At 37.4% G+C, this 25,217-nt stretch overlaps 2 protein-coding genes across 3 annotated transcripts; one reads left to right on the top strand and one right to left on the bottom strand.

Moving 5' to 3' along the window:
* Positions 1-414: 414 nt before the first annotated feature.
* LOC101745415 (solute carrier family 22 member 3) lies at positions 415-10,962 on the top strand. Its single transcript, XM_004923047.5, has 12 exons — positions 415-616; positions 1,784-2,010; positions 2,557-2,743; positions 3,108-3,237; positions 3,808-3,936; positions 4,832-5,024; positions 6,020-6,125; positions 6,466-6,698; positions 7,208-7,287; positions 7,968-8,143; positions 8,943-9,097; positions 9,947-10,962. The coding sequence occupies exons 1-12, from the start codon at positions 587-589 to the stop codon at positions 10,005-10,007; spliced, it is 1,707 nt and encodes a 568-aa protein (XP_004923104.1). The 5' UTR covers positions 415-586; the 3' UTR covers positions 10,008-10,962.
* On the bottom strand, positions 10,955-24,856 carry LOC101738468 (general transcription factor IIF subunit 1). Of its 2 annotated transcripts, XM_012697408.4 has the most exons (13): positions 24,573-24,856; positions 24,119-24,297; positions 23,575-23,709; positions 23,109-23,210; positions 22,842-22,910; positions 21,912-22,027; positions 21,180-21,305; positions 19,865-19,973; positions 19,546-19,611; positions 17,897-18,042; positions 15,822-15,938; positions 14,858-14,993; positions 10,955-11,883 (listed from the first exon to the last, which is right to left on the bottom strand). In XM_012697408.4, exons 1-13 carry the CDS (start codon positions 24,594-24,596, stop codon positions 11,682-11,684), a joined length of 1,527 nt encoding a protein of 508 aa, XP_012552862.1. In that variant the 5' UTR covers positions 24,597-24,856; the 3' UTR covers positions 10,955-11,681. The 2 variants fall into 2 exon arrangements, with proteins under 2 accessions (XP_012552862.1, XP_012552863.1); XM_012697409.4 differs by lacking the exon at positions 24,573-24,856 and having other exon boundaries at positions 23,575-23,698.
* Between the last annotated feature and the right edge of the window lie 361 nt (positions 24,857-25,217).

Consider the following 25,217-nt stretch of genomic DNA (forward strand, 5'->3'; position numbering starts at 1 on the left):
CAGTGCCTGTCTCTATAATAATGTTTCCGGGCTTATCTCGAAAACGTCTTTGAGTTTAGTGCAAGTTTTTTAATGTTCTCGTCTCTCATTTGTAATAATGAAATGAAGACCTCAACCAATTTTCAGTTGTCTCGTAATTTAAGCAAGCTGAAATGCGGTTTTGACTGGGCTAATAAGTTAACTCAAATTTGGATGCTAATTAATATAATAGCCTTTCCACCCTCAATGTACTTAATAAACAATCTGATTCTTATTCTAATCGCCAAATCAACCAATGTCTTATTAAAAACAAGAGAAAGGTAGAGAGAATGGTCAATAGTGATGATGTTCCGGCTTTTTGACCAAACAATCCAAATTCAAGCAGGGCGAAATGGCAGGCACATCTAGTATACTTCGTTTTATCATACTTTTATCATATATCACTGAATATCGACCGTAAATAGGTAGACATATAGATAAAAATGTAACTTGTAATAGTGATTTAAAAAAACCACGTTAAGGTTTACGCTCTCTTGTAACGGAATTCGATTAGCTGGTTCAAAAGTGCGGCCCTTGTTTTTTTTTTCGTAGTGATAAAAACAGCATTATGTCGGTTAAGGTGGCGGAGTCCAAGGAGGTTTGTTAATATTTCATAGTATTTCTTTTTTTTTTATGTTCAAATAATTATTTGTTATTTGTATTATAAAGCAATCCGAGTTTCTCGCGATGAATTTTTTGAACATGAACAAAACTAACCAAAGAACACGCTTTTATTATCATCATCATCATCTGAGCCTATAGCTGTCGACTGCTGAATATAATCGTGAATATAATCTCCAATCGATCTCCGCCTGTATCCAACGTGACCCAGCGATTTTCACTAGGTCGTCGCTCCATCTCGGGGATACCCAGTTGGACTTGTCGTATCTGCAGTAGAACTTACATGCTGCGTGGAATTGACAGTTTCTAGCGATAAGATTACCGATCAAGTGTATCTTGAATGTATTTTTAGTGTACTTTTACTGTTTTTCGACTATCATTTACTCAAAACAAAAATAAAACAAACTTTTTTTGTTGCAATATCTTCGTATAAAGAAGTACTGTAAGTAGTAGTTAGTAGAATTTATTAACTACCATAAAATACGCTAAGCATTATACGTTCCAACGAACGGCTAGCACTGGTTGGACGGGACCACTTCGATAAAGCGGCACGACACGAGAACCCTCTCATCGTGGCCGCCGGTAACTACATTCCTGATCCTGCGGAAAGAATGGAAAGCAGTCGACGTCGCCCAAAACACGTCATTTCGGATCCTCCCGATCCACTAACGGTGCTTTTAGGTACTTCAAGCACCGGTCACCGTTCTCAAGGGTTCGACGCGTAAATTAACCCTCAGACACAGCCCACTGAGTTTCTCGCCGGATCTTCTCAGTGGGTCGCGTTTCCGATCCGCTGGTAGATTCTGCGAAGCACGGCTCTTGCTAGGGTTCGTGTTAGCAACGTCGTCAGGTTTGAGTCCCGTGAGCTCACCTACTAGTTAAGGTTACGCTGGAATAGCCTCTCAAGGCTACCAGCTTAGGCAGGAAAAAAAAAAAGGTTGGACGTATTGTAAGCTCGTACGTGTAGGTATCACCATCCTGTCTATTTAAACCGCGAAGCAGTCATGCGTTATGGACTTGAGAATGTTGAAATCGTTATACGATTCACACATAGACATAGTCTCAAGATGGGTGGCGACATTCCCTTAGTGATGTCTGCGTCTACGATTCAATCATTTAATACAATAAAAACGCACATTTTTAGGAGACAGTAGCCCTCAACAATGGGGAGAAGCCTCAAGAAGACATCCTATGTCGTATCATCACGCATGTTGGAGAGATGGGTCTTTACCAGAGGGTTCTCTTCGCGATACTGTTATACTTCGGCGCGATCTTCATGTTTGTCTACTCAGTGCAGATGTTCGTGGCAGCTACACCACAGGAGCACTGGTGTAGGGTTCCGGAGCTGGGGCACTTAGATCAGGAACTAAGGTAGAGCTTACAAGAATATTCGGCTGGTTGATTAAGCTACCACATAAATCATCATGGCGGATCCTTTGGCCAAACCATAATGTGTTGTTCAGTACCACAAAACTTTTTTGATTAGCAATGTCTCGACTAAAAGAAAGTGTCGCATTAGGTGTCCAAAAGCACTTAGTTACTTAGATTTAAGTACAACTAATTATGCTAAGACATTTACATTACATTTACAGGAATGAACTGAAAATAAAGTTACCTATTTAGTTTTATAATTTTTGCATTAAACAGTTAGAAACTACAATTTTATATAGCGTCTATGAAAGATCCAAGCGAGTGGACTACCTTTTTAGTGAGGAAAGTTAACAGGAAGTTCATATTGATGGGGAGGGGGGGGGATTATATTTTTTAGTAAAGTATATAAGGGATCACACCTATTGTTAAGGATGCAGTTGAAGAATATATGATCCACTGTGAAAATTAAATACAAAGATAATAGCATGGGTTATGACTAAAACCATCCACTCACCTGTCAGAATGCCAAGCCAAAATTTATTATAGGAGGAACCTATCCATCCCTGGCGCAGCGCAAGGTCGCGATTGGGATAGATGTCTAATGTACGACGTCAACTGGACTACTGTGTTGGTGAATCTGACTCCACCGGATCCCGGATCGCCGACGAAACCCTGTTATGATGGATGGGAGTTCTTGTTTAACGATATACCCTACGCTACGGTTGTAAGTGAGGTATGGTTAAATATTTTTTCCGAAATGTGTATTAGATTGTGAATATTTTGGCATCAGATTAATTCTGCCTATCTTTACTTCTCCTTGAGTCGATAATCCTCAATACTAAGGGTCGTGGCCTCCTCTAATAACTTTCTCCTGTATTATCCTGCGCCATTCCTGCCTATCTTCCAGCTATAGCTAGATATATATCCAGCTTTTCCAAATTGTCACCTCTTTACACGGCAACTACTGCATGACCTAGACTGTATTTGACCTAATAGTTAAACAAAGTGCCAATCTTTTGACCTTATTTCAATTATTCCTCAAAATTCACTACTCTCTTGTTAACTTGCTATGTTTGAATGAAGTATCTCCTTAACAGAGAGAATGGGTATGTGGAAAAGCAAGCTACGTGCCTATAGCTCAGGCAATATTCTTCTTTGGCTCGCTTATCGGCTGTATCCTGTTCGGTTGGATTGGAGACTTGTACGGAAGAGTTCCTGCTATTGTAGGTATTGGATTTAAGTTTATTTTTATTTTTATTATTATTACATATTATATCGGCGCAACCCTGCTATTTAGTTAACTAAGATGGTAATAGTTGTTTCCTCAATGTTAAAATTGTTGGATAACTGTTTATAAGTCCAACGAAAGACAACAATTGTTTCAAAAACAACAGCATTGAATTGTGTCAGCAACGCTGACGTCATCATTTTAAAAACACCATGGAACTAGCCAATAGAACAGATAATCTTATAACGCCACGTGTATTTTTCATGGTTTTTTTTATTACATAGATGGGTGGACGAGTTCACAGCCCACCTGGTGTTAAGTGGTTACCGAAGCCCATAGACAACTACAACGTAAATGCTGCCACCCACCTTGAGATATGAGTTTTTAAGATCTCAATATACTTATAGTTACAACGGGCGCCCCACCCTTCAAACCACCGAAACGCATTATTGTTTCACGGCAGAAATAGGTAGGGTGGTGGTACCAACCCGTGCGGACTCACAAGAGGTCCTACCACCGGTAAACAAGAGGTCCTAACACCAGTAGTTTCTTTTGTTTGTTTTAAATAGGTTCAAATCTTATCGGATGCGTGGGTGGAGTTGCGAGTTGTTTCACAGTTGGATTGTGGGACTTCGCATTCTGTCGGTTCCTCGTGGGATTGTCGAATGATTGCTGTTTCATTATGGTGTATATTTTAGGTGAGTAAGCTATTAATTTACCTTGTAGGAATCGAAGATTTCCCATCTTTATATGTAACGAATTGCGGTTCCAAATGTAATAGGAATGGGAAAAAAGGCATTTGTTAATAAAATTATAAAAAAAAACGTGCTGTAGAAGGACCGCCGTATCGTAAAAAAGCAGGCAGCTTAATTTATGATTTCGAAAAAAATAAAAATTATGAAAAGAGTATGGAACTGCAAAATTTTAAATTACATAAAAAAATCAATTGTGAGTTTAAAAGTGTATGTTTTAATATATTGTGTTGATGAAATTCTATTTACTAGTGGTCCCCTGGTAGTCTAAATTCGACTTTAACTAACTGAAATGATAAGTTTGTACACTATTATGATTCTATTGTCAAAGACTTACTATACTTCTTTTAATCACAGATTTCGTCAATACTAAGTGTACAGTTTAGACAAATATTAATAAAGACAAAACAATGTTTAATCTATTCTCAATTTGACAAACTATAACTGACAGACTGCAATAAGAAAAGTTTGACAATAAATGAATAAACAAATAGTATGCATACGTGTGTGTATCAAATACATGGCAGTGTGTGTAATGTTTTTTTTTTATTGATTATAGTATTATTTATGCATAATTAAAAAAAATATTAGCATTCTGCACTCCTTCTCTATATTCTCTATAAGTGTGGGAAATTTCATACTTCTCCGTCCGCGCAATTTTCGTAAAAAGGGGTACAAAGTTTATGCTTCACGTATTAATATATTCTATTTATGACTAAATCAGGACATAAGGCTTTTTCGTTACGTGATGATTTTGAACTGTCAAACCCTACTACAAGCCGCGTACGCTCGTGTAGAAAGACTATATTGAGGCGACAAATAATTTATTTCAATTCTTCAGTATTAGAATACGTGGGGACGAAACATCGTACTTGGGTGTCTAATATGTCCTTTGCAATCTCTGGGTGCGTTGGAGCCACATTGCTGCCAATATTGCCGCTTTGGCTGCTAGATTGGCGGAAGCTGTTGTTGGTGACATCTCTGCCAATGTTGGCTGCATTGGCCATACCTTGGATAGTTCCAGAGAGTGCCAGGTGAGTTAAAAAGGTAATTGGTAACGACCTATTCAAAATAGTTTGGTTTCGTATAAGCAGTTTGCTTATCTGTTTGTGATACCAAAAAAAACTTGAAATGAGTAGTACTTCACATATTCTACGGTCTACACTTTAGGCCTCGCCACGCTTTTTTTTACAATAAAATCATTTTTTCTTACACTATTTGTAATTCAAATTTATTAAAATTTATTTTCTTTTTTTTAGTTGGATTTTCTGTAAAAGCGTATTTTGTTAATTTTTTTAAACTATTATTTATTTTTCATTTTTTAGTTGAATTTCAACTTTTTCAATTATATTTTTTCCATTTTTTTTTAATTTTTTTTTTTTTTATTGCCCTTGTAGGCAGACGAGCATACGGCCCACCTGATGGTGAGTGGTCACCGTCGCTCATGGACGTCAGCAATGCCAGGGGCAGAGCCAAGCCGCTGCCTACCATAAAGTGCTCTCCGCAAGCCTCGTTTGAAGAAGGACATGTCATAGCGCTCGGAAAACACCGTGGAGGGGAGTTCATTCCAAAGCCGGATGGTACGTGGCAAAAAAGATCTTTGGAAACGCACTGTCGATGAACGCAGCGGTTCCAGATAATATGGATGAACTCTGCTCCGATGGCGGGACATGCGATGATAAAAAGGAGATGAGGGGACCATCTCGAATAATTCCTCAGAGCATTCACCATGGACCATATGGTATAAAACACAGAGAGAACCGAAGTCCCTCCGTAGACCCAGAGGTTCCAAGCGATCCGCGAGAGCAGGACTATCGACCATCCGAAGGCATAGGCAAGATTGCCTTAAGCCAATTAAAATATTCACACTATAAATTCGGTAGGCAGTGGCTTGGCTCTGCCCCTGGCATTGCTGAAGTCCATGGGCGACGGTAACCACTCGCCATCAGGTGGGCCGTGTGGTCGTCTGCCTACAAAGGCAATAAAAAAAATAAAAAAATAAAACTTGAATCAACCCTCGTGGTCGCAGATGGTTATCGGCATCAGGGAAAGTAGACCGCGCCATCAGCGTGCTCAGGAGATTCGAGAGTGTAAACAAAAGAAGGATACCCGACGATGCGATAGAAGAATTTATTGTAAGTCTATATAATTGTAAGTATTTACTGATAGTAGGACCTCTTGTGAGTCCGCGCGGGTAGGTACCACCGTCCTGCCTATTTCTGTCGTGAAGCACTAATGCGTTTCGATTTGAAGGGTAGGGCAGCCGGTGTAACTATACTGAGATATTATTAGAAATTATATCTTAGGGTGGGTGGCGCATTTACGTTGTAGATGTCTATGGGCTCCAGGAACCATTTAACGCTAGGTGGGCTGTGATCTCATCCACTTATCTAAGCAATAAAAAAAAGTCTATTATATTGGTCGTATCCACGTATTTTCAAACCAATTTAAAACATCGATATTATTTTCTCATAGATAGTTTCGAACAACAAGCAAGAAACGGACGAATCTCTAATAGGACTGTTCAAAAGTCCACCGATGAGGTCGAGCATTATGGTTCTGATCTTAGTTTCTATGATGAGCGGGGTGACCATTGACGCGCTGATCAGGCTCTCTGAGAATATAGGGGATAATTTCTACTTGACTTTCACGCTATCATCGATATCTGAAGCCCCTGCCCTGATCATAGTCACGCTATTGCTGGACAGGTAAGGCTTTTGAAGATATTTCATTATCAGTTGTGTTCTTCATGGAATGATTGCGTTCTTCCATAGCGAGTTTCGCAATTTGGGTTTAGAATTCATCCCTTTATGAAAAATGAAATTAAAAGTTAAATTAAACTACAATTTGTACAACCAGGCGTACACCATTAAGAACATATGTCAAAAACACTGAAACCGCTCATTTCTCTTTATAAATAGAATTTGTCTTTTTAAGATCAAGCACGGGAGACTTAGCTACAAACCCTATGAAACAATTTTCAACTCGAAGGACCAGTAATTAGGGCCTAGCAGGACTTGAGTTCATTAAACCCAGCGGACTGTAGTTTTATATGAAGATTAAATGCTTGTTTGGATCAACAACAGCAGTTGCTGCAATATGATTGATCGTGTACAATAAATAATATGATCGGTTAGATTGCAGCCCCGGTGTCTGTCTGGTCCTTGATAGGGAAAACAACATGGATAAGATTTAATACAATATATTTTATTTACAGAGTAGGACGACGTTGCATGATTTCGAGCACACTGCTACTCACTACTGTTCTATGTTTCGCCTGTGCATTCGTGCCAAAAGGTACTTAGTAAATAAATGTTTATTTAACCCTAAAGTTGTCGTGTCCTAATTACTAAGACTGCCGGTGTAGGCACTCATATCCCTGCGACCATATTTGGACACAAATCCCACAGTCAAGTACCAGTTTATTAAAATTAATGAGCGATTTCACGATGCATGACATCGTGTTATGAAAACGAGAGGAGTCTCCATTCACTCCACCCATTTTATGATTCGTTTAGTTTTAGTACTGACTTTTTAGTCTTTATTTAATCATTGCTTATACACGAAAAACATAGACCAAAAGGCACTCTTAACTGTAGGCAGTGGCTTGGCTCTGCCCCTGGCATTGCTGACGTCCATGAGCATCGGTACCTAACCATTTTCCACCAGGTGGGTCGCGTGCTCGTCTGTCAACACGGGCAAAAAAAAATAAAAAAATAGTATATTACGCACCGAAGGAGAAAAGTAAGACATTCGCGTCCGCGAATTGTTGTTGTTGTTGTTGTTGAGAATCGCGGATGGGCATGTTGTACTTTTTTCCCTAGGTGCTTATACATTTTTTTTTCAACCGGAATGAAAATTTCGCTTTTAGTCCCTGGCACGCGGGACAAAAGTACCCGATTCTCTCCCGGTGCGTATGTAGTCTCACCGGTCTCAAATTCATTGCGTTCTTTCATAAAATTTCTGTTGTTCCTTAGGTGTTTCACAAATGATCGCGGCAGTTCTGAGCAGGTTCGCAGTGAATATGTCGATAAGTGTGCAAGTGCAGTTGGGAACTGAATTGCTGCCGACCCCCGTGCGTGCCACGGGGACCTCCTTATTACACGTCACCGCTTTCTTCGCAACGGCATTCTCACCATTTGTCGTATATACTGTAAGTATATGTGTGCGACCATTGCGACTGCGGGACCATTTTTGAGGAACATCCAGCCAGTGCGTATGAGGCCTGTTAGTCCTCACATAGAACCGCCTATTTCTGCGGTGAAGCAGTAATGCGTTTCGGCTTGAAGAGTGGGGCAGCCGTTGTAACTACACAGTATGCTTAGTGCGAGTTTTTTAACGTTCTCGATAACGTAAAAGTTAGCTCATATTTGTATGGAATAGGATCGTTTGCCTACGTTTGCCGCTAGGGGCGCTGTTCCAACTGCATACAAAATTGGGTTAACTTTTACGCTATCGAAAACGTTAAAAAAGTCGCACTAAGCACACTGAGACCTTAGAACTTACATCTCAAGGTGGGTGGCGCATTCATGTTGTAAATGTCTATAGGCTCCACTAACCACTTAACACCAGGTGGGCCGTGAGCTCGTCCACCTATCTAAGCAATAAATAAAATAAAATAAAACCGTTTTGGAAGATATCCACACTCATGGAAATGTGAAGATAGTCGCCTCTCACATCAAAATAACCCGAATCTAACTGCCACACTATAGATCAGTCGCGCATGGGACTTTTTAAACCACATATCGCAGTAAAAGCGTAAGTATTATTTAAAACCTGCAAAAGTCGTTTTATTGTGGATAACATTGCACTCATGAATATGTACTTTAAAAGATCGTTAACTATTAAATTATTATTTTATTGTTTAATTCAAAAATTATATACACTAAATCCAATCTCAACTTTCCAAAGTTAGCTCGTCGATTATAATGGTTGTTTGATCATCTTTCCAGGGCCGATACTGGAGGCCGCTGCCGCTGTTCATCCTCGTCGGATTAACGCTGTTCGCGTGCGGCTTGGCTTTGTTGCTTCCCGAAACCAAAGGTCGGCCTATGCCGCAGACCATAGTCGAAGGAGAGAAAGTCGTGAATGAAACTCTGCTGTGTCGGTTAGTTATCATTTCGACTGTCAATTAAATGTGTTTACAAGTAATCGATCGCTGCGTTAGCCACTAGTCTCTTACACTGTGTGCTTAGTGTGAGTTTTTTAACGTTCTCGATAGCGTAAAAGTTAACTCAAATTTGTATGCAGTTGGAACAGCGCCCCTAGCGGCAAACGTAGGCAAACGTTCCAAATCCATACAAATTTGACTTAACTTTTACGCTATCGAGAACGTTAAAAAACTCGCACTAAACGCACTGGGCCTGGGTTCTGTGGCACGGAATTCGGATCAGAGTTCAAGATACGTAGCATTCAGGGCTATTTAAATAAAAACTCCGACCGAGTATAGTAAGAATAGCCTTGGTATTCTAGTATAATAATTACGTTTTTATAAGAATTTTTTTTTTTTTTATTGCTTAGAGGGGTGGACGAGCTCACTGCCCACCTGGTGTTAAGTGGTTACTGGCGACTATAGACATCTACAACGTAAATGCGTCACCCACCTTGAGATATAAGTTCTAAGGTCTCAGTATAGTTACAGCGGCTGCCCCACCCTTCATACCGAAATGCATTACTACTTCACGGCGGAAATAGGCAGGGCGATGGTACCTACCCGTGCGGACTCACAAAAGGTCCTACCAATTTAATTAATCAATCGAGTATTATCGGCTATCGCATATCGCTATCAGAGGTACAGAAAAACTAAAACATATCAAACATTAGCGAAAGATTTAATCATAGAAATAAGTATTTAGTAATGCAGACTTTTACATATTAACGAAAGGTATCGCACTCATAAAGTCTAGTTAGACGATGCCTTTAGAAAATGTGTTGATTTCATATCTTTTCTGCACAGGAAACCAGCAAATGATGAAGAATTAGAAGACTTATCACATTTAAGAAGATCTGTTGAATAAAGATGTAAACAAAAATAGTTTTATTTCCCCTAAAAGTGTGATACAACTGAACATGTATCACAGCTTCATTATAAAAATCCTTCCTTCCGAGCCTTCAAAAATCTTCAGCCGTAACTTTGTTATTAACACAAGTTCTTTACGAACTTAGCACGGGACCAGTTAACGTGGCGTGATTGTTATTAAATATTTATTGATTTATTTATTATTGTATCTTATCTTGTTAACTTAATAAATAAATATTACATTGCGTGCAGTCCAAATCACCTAAGGAAACGCAAATCATCAAATATTTTTCATTGTGGTTTCGCTGTTTGTTTTTAGAAACGATTCTAACACACCCTGTATAAACAAGCATATATTCAACATACAGTAAGATTTCTTCTTGTGTTATAACACTTATAACAGAGTGAGATTTGTTATTGTGGCAGTGTGTGTGTTTCATTTACTTTATGATGACTGAGCCGAGAGCTCATTTGCCTATTTAGAAAAACATATATTAAAAAAAAAAGATGTGTGCAATTCACACGTGGCAGAAGTGAAACCTTCCAAAATTAAAATAGAATTATCTTAAACGTCTTCAGTATATGTAAAATTTTGTCATTAGTAAATAATTGTAAGGTAGCGCCCTCTGTGAATTGATATTTTAATTTCACGTATAATCCTAAATTTAAATTCACTACAAGAGCTTTCATACACACGTTAGTATTAAAAAATCTCACAGATGGCGCTGTATTAAATAGTATGTATATTTCTGTCTCATTCTTTGCTGGCTTCATCCTACACATTTTTGTATTTGTGTCTCTTACCTGTCGTTTTTTCCGTTGCATCCGGTTTGAAATCACAACGATTCTAAAGAAGTTTTCACTTCAAAAATTACACGATCGCCTCAAACAAAAACCTCCTGTACGTAACAACAGTATTTACGATGTTTTCAATAAAACAATCAATACGTTAATTACATCTTTTATTTATTTAAAAAATGCCTACGTAAAATCAAGAACGTGTATTCACAAAACAAATCGAGGGGTGAAAGGCTTATTTGGTTTAAAAGACATTTTTGGAAATTTACAGGAGAACCATTTAAAGTTTTAAATTTGAAAAAAAAATATCATAACAAAAAAACTTCTTCGGCTATTTCAATGGATTAAACTTAATTGAAGTTTAATTAAAAACATTGAACTGTTGATGCTAATACCAAATAAAACGGACCTTTAATTACAAAGGTAAATGTCGTGTATTAAACGAAATGTCGCTTAACACGTCTACTACCGCGTAGGTCACCGGCGCTCTACGCGACGCACGAAAGTAATTATGTCGATTTCTGTCTTCGATCTTCTTACTAAAGCGCCGGAATACCTAGTAGACTTTAGGGAAGACGAATCCGAAGATACTAAGAAACAGATTAAAAAACAAGGCAAAGTTAGGTAATCCAGCCGCTTAGTAACAGAAACCCTTGTTTTTTTTCTTATATGGGTGGACGAGCTCACAGCCCACATTACTGCTTCACGGCAGAAATAGGCCGGGTGGTGGTACCTACCCGTGTAAATTCGCAAGAGGTGCTACCACGTAATTACTTCAGTGCGCCGCGTAGGGCACCGGTGACCTACACGGCAGTCTAAGGATTCAACTAAATAGCCTTTCGCCTCTCGATATATATATGTATATATTGCGGGATCATTTAATGCTGAGGTACATTTTCCCGTTGATGTTCTGCTTCAAAGGGTTGATCCTCTTCAGTATCTGCGTCATGGTTTCGACCAAGCGCTCGCTGCTGACTCCGGTGCGTTTCGATTTGAACTTGGTGAGCAGCTCAGTCGTGGTCATCGGCTTCCTCGCCAAGTACCTTCTCACCGCCTCTTCCGTCACCCCGCATTCGCTGCACAAACAAAACAAAAAAAATATAGTTTAAAAAAACTAACAAAACACGCTTTTATAGAAAATTCAAATAAAAAGTAGAAAATAAATTTTAATATATTTGAATTAAAAATAGTTTAAATTTTTTTTTAATTGTAAACTTATTTATTTTTCATTTTTTCTATTATTATTTTTTTCATTATTTTTTAAATATTAAATTGTCGAGGTCTCTCATAAGTATACCAAATTTCGAGTTAATCCGACGTTTTGAAGGGGGTCAAAATCATGTTCAAAGATTCCGTTACAAACATACATACGTCTGAAGCTAATAAAAGCGTATTAATACGTACAATTTGCCCGATGATATATATATAGATGACTATATATATAGTGATATAGTGACAACCCTAGTGTTTAAGTTCCATATATTAGGGCGACGCTACGTGTTTAGGAGAATAGGGTAGGGGCGACTAAGAATTTCATTTTATGAGGAACATGAGAATTCTAACGTCACTATACGCTTATTAATATCTCTGTTTACCGCGAAATTAAAAGATTCATAACTAATTTTTAGTTGGTTGTCACTAAGCTACATTGGCATCGGCTCATCCATGGTCACCATAGGTCATAATAAATCGTAAGCGACTCCAGTGCACAGCCAATCCATTTTTGACCGCTGAGGCCTATTCTCTAATACAGTTTCCCAACGTGTGTTACCTGATGCACGTAAATAGCCTCTGTGGAGTATTACGTCACTGCTCCGCCCACATGTTTGCCGATGACCTTTGTACTCTGAGCGCTAGTACCGACCTCGCGGAAATGTGTCGCCGGGTTCAAGAGGATGTGGATGCGGTAGTTAAATGGTCACATGATAACGGCATTATATTAAACGCTGACAAAACAAAGATGATAATTATTCACTCCCCGTATTTACGTTCTATTGATAATCCGCCTCCTCTGATTGCCCACAGCTTTGATTGCTTCCACAATAAGAAAATTAACTGCACGTGTAATCCTATCGAAAAAGTTAATTGTGTAAAATACCTAGGAGTAAAAATAGATACCTCTTTTTCCTGGGATTCCCACATAGAATACTTATGTGGAAAATTAAGAATATTACTAGAAAAGTTTTATTATTTAAGTATTAAAGTTCCATTGCCAATACTAAAATGTTTATATTTTGCACTAGTGGATTCCATAATAAGTTACGCTCTTGATTGCTATGGATTAACATTTAAAACATACATAGATAAAATAGAATCATGCAAACAAGATTTTTAAAATTACTCGTAAATAAAAAGACAAAGAATCAATGTAAAGGAGATTACTCTAAACTATATAAAATATGTAAAATTTTACCGGCTAGCCTGAAACATAAATATCTTCTACTTGTAAACAATCATAGTAAACAGGATCGTTTAACTAACTTGGTGCAACATAAAACTGGCACAAGGTCAATGTCCAAAGGAAAATTTGAAATACCCAAGGTACAAAATTACTATGGAGATAGAACGTTAAAAAAACGTGTTCCATACTTACTCAATAGTTTACCCGAGGACATAAGACGTGAGCCTATACTTGCTAAATTTAAAAGCTTATTAAAAAAACATTTGTTAAATACGTTATAACCATTTACGTAAATTAATTGTGTTATTATAGTATAAGCTAGTTGAATGGTTTATACGCTATGTTTGTATAAAGCGAGTTACCTGCAGTCAAACTGCATAAGCAGTTTTGCGTGGCATGTTTTGAATGTAAGTGTAACTTCTTATGAATAAATATATTACATACATACATACATACATACATACAACGTAGGCAATAACGCCCCCTTGTGGACGCTACAGGCCTAAAGAGGGGCGGTAACAGACCCAGGAAAAAAAATGGGGGTGTCGTGTAGAGGCTTGGGATGCGATTTGTAATTTCATCTAGGAGGACTCTTTAGACACCGACTGAGCTCTCGCTATGGTCGTTTTTAAGCAGGTGAAAAAATGGGGGCGCTAAAAAAGAATTTATTCTCAAAGTGGGCAGTAGACAAAATAAGTTTGGGAGCCCTTTCTCTAATGTATCGTATAGCGAATGGTCTTTTTGGCGGGAACGCGAGGAGTGATGTTGTGTGTTTTATTTTGTCTATTTAGTGTTTCTTCAGGTTTAAATAAGTAATAGCGGTGGTTTATTAACTATTTAATATCTGTGAAAGTGCACAAAGGGGGGGATAAATGATACAAAGCCGCTGGACGTAGCTTCCCGGGACCCTCCAAAAAGTCCACTGAAAAAATCTCAGTAAATGACCACCATTTTACTGAGATTATATTTCATCCCACATCATCTCATCTCATTTCATTTAATTACATCCTAATTGATTAATGTATCAAATTAATCATCTTCATTTTATTTCATTTTACTCCATATTATCATTTTTCATAAAAATAAAAATCTATACTAATATTATAAAGAGGAAAGATTTGTTTGTTTGTTTGTTTCGAATAGGCTCCGAAACTACTGGACCGATTTGAAAAATTCTTTTTCCATTAGAAGCCGACATTGTCCCTGATGAACATAGGCTACTTTTTTTATTTTTATTTTTTTATTTCATGTGTGTTTTAATGTTTCCGAAGCGAAGCGAGGGCGGGTCGCTAGTATAAATTAAAATAAGACATGACCAAAGGCCGTCTGGTGTAGTGGTAAGTGACATGGGTCACTCACTACACAAGGGAGTCGCGGGTTCGAAATCCGCCAAGGAAAGATATTTGTATAATAAATATAAATGTCTTTTCCAGGGTTATGGATGTAAATTAAATATATGTATGTGTATAATAAAAATATTACACTTATTTCCGTTATCTGTAACACAAGTTCTTTATGAACTTGTCACGGGACCAGTTAACGTGGCGTGATTGTTAGTAAATATTTATATTTATTTATTTATTACTTAAAGGTCTTAGTTACCAGGTCATAAAATCCCATAAAAAAAAAGTATATCGAGTGACACTAACGTGTACGAGGCGTCGAGCTTGGGTCTCTTGCTGGGCGGTTGCTGCGCGCTCGCCGCCGCCGCCGCCGCCACCGCCGCCGCCGCCGCGCTGGGAGCCGCCGCCTCCCCGCCCGCAGCCCCCGCCCCGCCGCCGCCCGCTACACGAGGGACAGAGCGTATATACAGATAGCTGTCACTGTCTTGCCCTAAACACGTCATTACGGATCCTCCCGATCCATTAACGGTGATTTTAGGTACCACAAGCACCGGTCACCGTCCTACCCATAGACACAGTCCACTGAGTTTCTCGCCGGATCTTCTCAGTGGGTCACGATTCCAATCCTGTAGTAGATCCTGCGAATAACTGCCCTTGTTAGGGTCAGTGTTGACAACACTCCGGTTCGAGCCCTGAGAGCTCACCTACCCGTCCGGACGTGTGACTTAGGATCGCATACGTAACAAACTTACTTATAAATATTGAATTTAATATATGTTATTTAAAAAGTATCTTTTGAATCAAAAATCAAATCGCATTCGAAGATTAGGGCTTTTGCTTCATGCCGTTTTTATTTACGAATCTTTTGCAAAAGTAACACCCTGTACTTTAACGAGGGCGAGAGCAGTGCCTCGCAGAATCTACCAGCGGATCGGAAACGCGACCCACTGAGAAGATCCGGCGAGAAACTCAGAGGGCTGTGTCTATGGGTTAGTTCGCTCATCGAGCTCTTGGTCGTAATCGACGAGGATGGTGACCGGTGCTTGAGAAACCTAAAAGCACCAAGCGAAAATCATCCAGTTGTGATTAAGCTTGGTGAAGTTGTTTAGAGCTACAGAGAAGGTGTCTGAACTTCAAGTAATGAAAGTGGGGGGAAAGCTCTCTAACTAGAGATCTCTAATCCAAGAACACGATATTTTCCATCTTATTAAAGATCGTCACAGGGGAGTGAAGTTCGCTGGCTACTGGTAGATAGTAACATGAGCGCGACCTGCTCCCGAGGCACCGGCGCCCGCGTTCTTGTCGGCGTTCTTACTCTTCTTCGGCTTCTTTGTGTTGCCAGCCTCGGGCTCCGTGTCAGAGTCCGAACTGAAGTCGCTGCTCGAATCTAAAAACGTAAATTTTTATGTTATTTTTATTAATTTTTATTTCAGAAAAAAACCAGAACAATTTGTTAGTATTACTTATAATCTATGTTAAGTAACTTAAAAACATAACACTGATATATAACGTTATGTATAATGATTATATTAATATATATAAATCACGTGTCACGTTGTTTGTCCGCGATGGACTCCTAAACTACTTATCCGATTTTAAATTAAATTTGCACACCGTGTGCAGTTTGATCCAACTTGAAAGATAGGATGATTTTTATTTCGATCAATAGTCGCAATATTTATTAATTAACAATGAAATGATTTCTTATGTTAATTTTTGTTATTAATTGTAAGTTTCGTAAGTCTAAAACAGATGGCGCCTTAAATCAGTTTTTACAGACAATTGTAATACTGTCTGACATTATTATCTCATAGATGGCGCTGTGTTAAAAATACCAACGTTTCACATAAGCTACAATTTAATGGTTCATCAATCACATAAGTTACAATTAAACACCACGTGTTGCTGAGGCTAAAGTTTAAGTGAAATTTATTTCATAGTAAACGCAATACAGTGAAATCCAATTGTTCTTACTTTTTCAATTTTTGGTATTAGCACAGCCTGCCCTGTGTTATTTACATTTACGTACAAAGACCTCAGCCACAGCAACATGTGGCTGAGTCTGTTAGTACTTTTCATAAAATCAAAATTCAATCACACAAAGGGGAATGCCCACTCTCCATAGTGTGCTGGGCCCAAGATGGACATCAAATATTACTATAAAAATGGACGGTTTCAAATTCTTAAATGTATTAGATATCTAAAAAATATATTGAAATTGACGCCACTATTATAAAAATATAATAAAAATAAAAATTCGTTTTGAGGTTAATTTTCTATATAAATAAGTTTCAGATTGTGCGATACTTCAAGAGCTTTTGTTTTCTTAATGTTTAATTTATTAATTATGACAAGAGAGATGTACCCTAATGTATTTTCAGGTCAGGTTAAAACCACAATTCACACAATATTTTTCAGTCGTAGAATGAAAGGTTATTGATCGGTATCTATAATCGAATGTAGCTGTGGTCCTTAACTCCTGAGCCAAAGTCGTCGTTGAAGGGAAGATAAAATCCATAAAACAAAGCCAGTAAAATAAATCGAAGAAAAATCAAAACACATCCATTTTGAACGTAAGCCTTGCACAAGCAGCAAGCGAAGTGTCAGTCGGTTAGGTTCAATTCAGTGTTGTCAGTATAACGAAAAATAATTACATTAAATTCATATATCGATTATTTTTTTAAATAACCGATAATTGATTTATTTTTCTTCATGTTTTTTTTACGAGTACACATAATTTTTTTATTTTTTCAGTTTTTGTTTTATTTGCACATATCTAAATAGCAATACTAGTAAAGTTTTTTTTATTGCTTAGATGGGTGGACGAGCTCACGGCCAACCTGGTGTTAAGTGGTTACTGAAGCCCACAGACATAAGACTTACAAGTTAAAGTCCAATGTATATGTCTTTGATTTATTTTATGTGCTTATAATCGATTAAAATCGATTGATTAATGATAATACTTAAAATGTTTTATTTATATACTTAAAATGTTTACTTAATACGTAAAAGGTTTTGATGCTGGCAATATTTTTCCCGCAAAAATCAAAATCCTTGATTTTTCAACAGAGTTACTTTTTTTAAACTACATATTTTAAGCTGTAGTGACGCTCATTTGGAAGTAAGTAAATGCATATTTATTTATGACATTAATGCACTAAGTATTTTTTCTGTAATCTATTGTCCGCTTTGGGCCTGAAATGGGCATTCCCCTTTGTCTTAAGTTTTTTGACTTATTCAACATCTTTCTTTATTATGTTTGAACTGTTTAAAATTTTTTTTAAGCCGTGACCGGAGCCCACACCCAGCCCTACGCGATCAACCAGTTCGAATCTTGATGGATACCTTTTTTAGTTTCGTCAGTTTTCTTCTTTTTCTTGGTGAGCTTGCTGGCTCTCTCTTCGCCTTCCTTCGTGGGCTCGTCCTCGTGTTCCGACTCCTGTTTCTGCTCCTGCTCCTCTTCGGAGTCTTCGTCGGAAGTCAGCAGTTTCCTGGATGGGGAGTCAGCCAGCTTTAGTCAATCATGGCGATTACCAACGCTTATACAATGGGCATATTTTTTTTGTTCTTTTTTTAGATTGAAAAAACATTTCGATGCATAATATAGTTGATTACCGAAAATCATTTTTTTTTATGAAACAAAAAATCTTTCAATTATAAGCCGCGCCAATATAGAAACGAATCGAAAATGGCGGCGGCGATCATGCGCTCTCACTCTAAGCTATTGCTGTCTTTTTAGTCGCACACGGCGCGTACTGCATACAAAAAAATGTCAGTTCTGACTGCTAAATAATATGGCCTCTCACAAACGAGGAAAAGTCCTTCACAGTGATGCAATGCTTTGAAGGGGAAAAGAATCTTGGGAAATTAAAGAAAATAAATTCTCGTTTGTTTTTTTATATTTTTTTACAATAAACAACTTTTCTTTCTATCTTTCTTTTTATTTGTTGACCTTACCATCTGTCAGTGCAGGTACATAGACGCCATTTTCGATTCGTTCTTTATTGGCGCGACTTATACCAATATTTTTAATAGATTTTTTTTACCTTTGTTTGTCTGCACATGGCCTTATTGCAACGGATACTTTAGCCTATATTTTTATATACTCTGTTACTAATCAAATGTCACTCTAGTTATGAATTTATTGATAACCTCAAAACACTCTTCCAATTTAACTCTAATGCAGGTTGTCATGACTTGAACAATTTTAATAATTATCTGTTAATGTGGTGTAAAACAATACGAATATGTTAATAGCGACATTGTACTTAGCTCTTAGAAAAAAATTAAATTGTTTATTAAATCAACGGGTGACATTGATAGATAACATCAAAGGAGTACTCTGTGACAGGATTTTTTTTTTGAGACAACCGCTTCGCTTTCTTTATGCCACTGTTTAAGTCAACATGATATGACACGAGAACTTCAAAGCGATGATAATATAAATTAATTAAAAAATAATGACAGTGAATATTTGAGAAATATTCAATTTGATCTTTAAAAAATTTGGTCTAAATAAAAAATTTGATTTTATTAGTATTACATTTTTTTTATCAATGCCGGTTTTAATTTGACTTATCTGTGATGTGGTTATGTGTCAGTTTATACCACTTTGGCAGGAATGCAAGGAGTGAAGTTGTGTGATTTGTTTTATTTTGTCTATTTAGTGTTTCTTCAGGTTTAAATGTGTAATAACGGTGGTTTATTAATATCTGTGAAAATGCACAAATGTGGGAAAATGAAACAAAGCCGCTGGACGTAACTTCTCAAGATCCTCCAAAAAATCCACTGAAAAAATCTCAGTAAACGACCTCCATTTTGAGATTATATTTCATCCCATATCATCTCATCTCATTTCATTTAATTTCATCTAAGTTCATATTATCATAAAATTATAAATATAAATTAAAATAAGAAATGACCAAAAGGCTAGATACCAGGTAATAAAATCCCATTAAAAAACCAGTTTATATGTCGCGTCTATATTTGCTTACCTGAGCGCGTCTTCTTCTGCCACTCCTTTGAGTTCCTTATTAGTTTTAGTTTCGTGATCCGATTCACTGCAACATACATTATAGAATATATAAATAGCTAAAAATAGCCGTGTTTCTGTTTGTTGAAGTCAATACTTTTTTAGTGTCGATGAAATTTGAAATACTACGAAACCATCCGGCGGGTAGTGTGCTCTTGTCTGTCCAGTTTTTTTTTCTTTTTTTTTTTAATTTCCATTATCGGCAGACGGGCACACGACCCACCTAATGGTATGGACCTGGTGGTCTACCGCTAAACATCTGTAACGTGAGCGTCCCGCACCTCTCCGAGGAGTCGGACACGTAGTCCTTCTCCCGACCCTCCTCGTCCCCGTCGTCGCTCTCTTCGAACGCTTCGTCATTTACTTTTCGCTTCTTCTTGGGGGGCGGACCTGTGAAGCGAAAAGATTTTTTCTTTCATTTTTATCACTAACCCACAAAATGACAAAACTAAATACACTATCGATAACGCTTATCGACAACAATAATGCGCATCACTATGCCCGTCCATAAGGCTCGTGAGTGGAAGAGAGAGCGAAATACTCGCTTCACCGCTCCGATTTTTTATGACCCAAACTGCACGGACAAAATAATTCTACTATAGTATGTTCGGCCACACACTCTTCAAACTGGACCGCACGATACGTTTTGCGGCTATACATTTCTATAACTACATATATAATTTATCGACAGTGGCAGTTTGTAAGCGCGCGACTTGGCTCGGCCCCCTGGTATTGCCGAAGTCCATGGGCGACGCTAATCACACACCATCACGTAGGCCGTATGGTCGTCAGCCAACAAGGGCAATAATAAATAAAAAAATAAAAAAAAATCGAAAAGACTCAAGCATTATCATACCGGACGTCTTTCCCAGCAGGCCACAGAGGCTCGGTTACCTGAGCTCAACGACTACTACTGTTACTCATTTTTCAAAAACCATACCCAAAGTAGGGGCAAAGAAAAGATGAATTAATTGTGTAACTGTGAAATCGATTTCGGAGTATGGTGATTTCTGTGTCAACGGATTTATGTCACCCATTGAAAAGCATTGGTTCCTTGGTAAATAAATACGACAAAAATACAACCATATTACTAAGTACATAAGATTCAAAACTTCTGCAAATTTAAACCTTATTACGGCAAATGTCACAAATTTCACCATTATTGCAAATATAAAAGAAACTGTTTGCTATGCGGGCACGGTCTGAGCGAATGGCGGAGCCGACGGAGTCCCTCAAAGACCCCTTACCTTTATAGATTCATTGATGAGCATACGGCTCACCTAGTGGTTATCGTACCAGACCTCATACTTATTATTACATGAATACCGCCACATACTTTAAGAAAAGAGGTCGAAATCTCCACTTAAATTATTTCTATTATCTTTGAAACAAGGGTTACCTATTATTTGACCACAGTATGTGTGGTATGTGGGGTACATACCACACCTACTTTGGTCTGGAGTTACGATTTCGACAGATTAAATAATAACACCCACGACGAAACAAACCCGTGCGAACTTTTATGACCAATACATTGGAAATCCGTTAACTAGTTCTGCTACCCCTAAAATTATAAAGTTCAGCTGACAGACTGACCTTTACCCTTTTTCTTCTTTTTGGCCCCGGAGTCACTGTCCTCTTCCTTTTCTTTTTCACCAGCACCGGAGTCCGAGGAAGCGTCGTCGGAGTCTATCCATTCGTCCATCTCGGATATCTTGAGGTCTATGAAACGTTTTCCTGATTAGACAGGCAGAGTTACGGTTCTCGGGCACGATGATGACACGATAGTTGTAAGACTGGTGGTAGGACCTCTCGTGAGTCTGCACGGGTAGATACCACCACCCTGCCTATTTCTGACGTGAAGCAGTAATGCATTTCGGTTTGAAAGGTGGGGCAGCCCTTGTAACCATACTGAGATCTTAGAACTTATATCTCAAGGTGGGTGGCGCATTTAGGTTGTAGATGTCTATGGGCTCCAGTAACCACTTAACACCAGTTGGGCTGTAAGCTCGTTCACCCATTTAAGCAATAAAAAATAAATAAATAAACGAGCGTAATTTTGTGAGTTGTCAGTTGCGTAATGCGTGCGGACTCACAAAAGGTCCTACCACCAGTAAAAACCTTTTGACCTCACCCTTAATAGCGAAGCCCTTGCCCGCAGTGGCTTTAGTAATGTAATGCTATAAGCACAGCATACCAGTACGAAGTCCAGCTGACGATGTTAGAAACCAACTACGCTTTAAGTGCTTGCTTTATTTTACCATAAGACCTACCATCACCAGCTTCAGCTGACCCCACCTCTGGCTTTGAATACCGGAAACTGAGTACCTTTTTTAGCTTTCCCTTTAGCTTTCTTTTCGTCTGGGTCCTCTTCGTCTGCATCGTCGACTCCGCGGAGCCGTTTCCGTAACATCAACGAGAAGAAATTCATAACCTTGTTACGCCTAGTGCAGAAAAAAATCGATCATCGACTTCAATGAAACATATTTTGAAATGTCACTAGAAACAGCAATGGATTCGGTCCAACCATCTTTCTCATATACTATATACGGGGCGACGGAGACCAAAAAGCAATAAATTTTCAAATAATTCAAACAATAAAGTTATTGTAATCATTCTCGTATATCTTTAATGTACAAAAAATAAACTTTTTTTTTCAAATTATTAGTTTTATAACAATAGTCTGTTGCCCTGAAACAGAGATGTAATAAAGTGTTTTGTCTTTTTTCTATTTAGATAAAGCATAAGTACTCAATTCTTCAAATATGCAGACAACAATAAAAAAATATATTTTAATTTTAAGTTCAACTATCTATTATGATCTGGTTTTTTTTTTCCTATATTATATTTATCGTTACATGCAGTGCGAAAAACAATCATTTAAGCTCTAGATCATTATCGTCAAAGGATTTAGGATAATTACAAAGCACCTTCATTTTCGGGAATGACAGTCTGTATAAAATATGAGTAAATGATTTACAAGTAATTTTACTGGTGGTAGGACCTCTTGTGAGTCCGCGCGGGTGGGTACCACCACCCTGACTATTTCTGCCGTGAAGCAGTAATGCGTTTCGGTTTGAAGGGTGGGGCAGCCATTGTAACTATACTTGAGACCTTAGAACTTATATCTCAAGGTCGGTGGTTACGTTGTGGATGTCTATGGGCTCCAGTAACCAATTAACACCAGGTGGGCTGTGAGCTCGTCCACCCATCTAAGCAAATAAAAAAAAATAAAAAAAATGTCATGGACCATCTTACCTGCCAAATTCCTGTTCGGCTTCTTCAGCTGACAGCGCTTTGTATCTCTGAATCGGTTGGAAATTGTACCTGTTAGAATTCAGTTTTTAGTTTCTTAAGAATTAACTACCTTCATTTTTCTACTATATTTGAGCAATTAAAAAAGAACATTAATAACACAAAATAATAATAAAGGAACAGAGATTCACACACAGCATTCAGATTATTTTTAAATAAAATAGAAGCATTTCTTTCATGTTTTGTAAATATTGCATGAACATTCCGTACCATTCCTGGAGTGGATAGGCGTCTATTGCGCCATCCGCTGCGTGAGTGAACACATAATATGCAGCATTCTCTGATACTCCACCTTCACGAATACCTTTGAATCTAAAAATATGATAATACATGATATGAAAATTACCAGTTACATATTAATTAGTATTATATAGAGCAAGCAAATAGGCATAACCACACGTTAGTCTATAACACAAGACTTTTCATTTAATTATATGCAGTTTTTCATCCTGTTTTCAATCATTGACTTTTAATGAAAAAGGAAGAAGTTCTGATTTAATTTTATTTATTTTATTTTTATCTTCGAACTTTTTCTAGGTTAAACGATTCTGATAAATCTTTTGTTGTGTAAAAATTGTTCCAACTCATGTGAAATTAAATTATTTCTTGTGCATTTGTTGTAAAGGAACCACCAAACAATATCAGAAGAGGTTATTGTTATTTGTTAATTACTAACTTCTTGCCGGTCTTTCCACCGACTTTCAGGATCCACGGCTGGTCTTCCGGTTTGTACTTTCTTGATATTATACCGAATTTCTTGCGACGTGCTTCCTCACGCATGTCCCGTCCGTATTCCGAGCCTGCACCAAATCTGGATTTGTGTGACGAGTATTACCAAAAATATTACGTAATAGTAGTAGTATTTTAATTCCCAAGTATTCAATAATCTTGGAGCTGTTAAGATCACTTTTTATAAAGGGTGTTCATGGCAAATCTATTTTTTAAAGCATTGAGTAAATAACCTTAATTTAAGGTGTGTCAGTCTTTAGTGTCAACAATGTTAACCAACCGGTTTCCAGTTTTTGACTATTCTTTGTATTATTATCTGCTAGCATGCAAATTTTTTGAGTTACAGAATTAACTTAATATTAAATAATTATGCCATAAAATTATGACATACTTTTCACATTTATTTTTAATGATGTAGAAAATTAATTTATGATTATTAAGTCAATCTATTTGATATCACCATCAAAGAGTTGAATTTTCTTAATACTAACTTGGGCATTTCCTCTTCAGCTCCTTTGAATTCTTTGCTGTTGTTCTCTCGCTCCATCTTGACATGAGTCCATTTTGCAAAATCTACATTCAATGTGGCATTGAACCTCATAACATGATACTTCTTCTTTACATTCTTTGGCACTCTTATTTTATACTCCTGTACTGTGGCGGCCGGTGTCTGAGAAATTAATTTATTATATCTGTGAAATCGTAACTATTGTTTAAATGATTACGATACCATTCTATGTATGATTTGGTAAAATTTATCAAATTTGGTTATATTATCCTTTTATGTACCTACTTACTTCAGTAAGAACACATATTCTTGCATATTAATTTAATATTATTTTGAACCTCACAATTTGTTGATTGTTTTAAGTTCTTAAACGAAAAAGGTGAAATATCGTATCACGATATTTCACCTTTTTCGTTTAAGAACGAATAATATCTTACCGTACTACTTCCAGGTGTAGACATTTTTTACACTTATATCTATAATATCAAGATTAATGACGGTATATAAATTTATCAAATGACAATAGTCCTCGATATCATGATCTCACTAACGTACACGTTAAATTTCTTCAAATCAAATAATTTATTACGTTACAGTTTACTCTTTGATTAAAAATATTGTAATCAATTAAAACAATGCTAATCGCAAACTGTGCTGGCAAAATGAAAATTCTGTCAAATTAATGTCAAAAGTCAAAATTTCATCAAGCACAGAGCACATTTCAGTCTGTCAATGAATTTATGATCATAAGTATCAAGTCATATATGACTAAATAATATTATCATTTAACTATGCTCATGACTTCTATTATTTTAATAAACATGCAATAGTCATTAGGATTTAAAACATTTTTTTCATACGTGACGAAAAAGCAATCTTATCAAATGTTTACAGCAGCTTAGCATATTGTCGTCCAGCATTAGAAATTACCCACAAGGTTAGTCACCTCCTCTTTGCGTCGATAATCCACAACAATGAGGGTCATGGCGTCCCATAATAATTTCGCTTGGACTATCCTGCGCCAACATTGCCTATCCTTGACTTTCCGGAGGGCATCGTGGACTGAGGTGTTGAGAGTAGAG

This window comes from Bombyx mori, chromosome 15, assembly GCF_030269925.1.
Source record: "Bombyx mori chromosome 15, ASM3026992v2".
In the NCBI taxonomy this organism is placed as follows: domain Eukaryota; kingdom Metazoa; phylum Arthropoda; class Insecta; order Lepidoptera; family Bombycidae; genus Bombyx; species Bombyx mori.

Coding starts and splice junctions, on each gene's coding strand:
- LOC101738468 (XM_012697408.4), bottom strand. CDS start 24,596: ATGTCTACACCTGGAAGTAGTACG. Junction 15,939..17,896: donor AACTGACGAAACTAAAAAAG/GTATCCATCAAG, acceptor TTACGTTTTTAG/ATTCGAGCAGCGACTTCAGT. Junction 11,884..14,857: donor AAGCTCGACGCCTCGTACAC/GTTAGTGTCACT, acceptor TTGTTTGTGCAG/CGAATGCGGGGTGACGGAAG.
- LOC101745415 (XM_004923047.5), top strand. CDS start 587: ATGTCGGTTAAGGTGGCGGAGTCCAAGGAG. Junction 2,744..3,107: donor ACGCTACGGTTGTAAGTGAG/GTATGGTTAAAT, acceptor TCTCCTTAACAG/AGAGAATGGGTATGTGGAAA. Junction 6,699..7,207: donor GTCACGCTATTGCTGGACAG/GTAAGGCTTTTG, acceptor TTTTATTTACAG/AGTAGGACGACGTTGCATGA.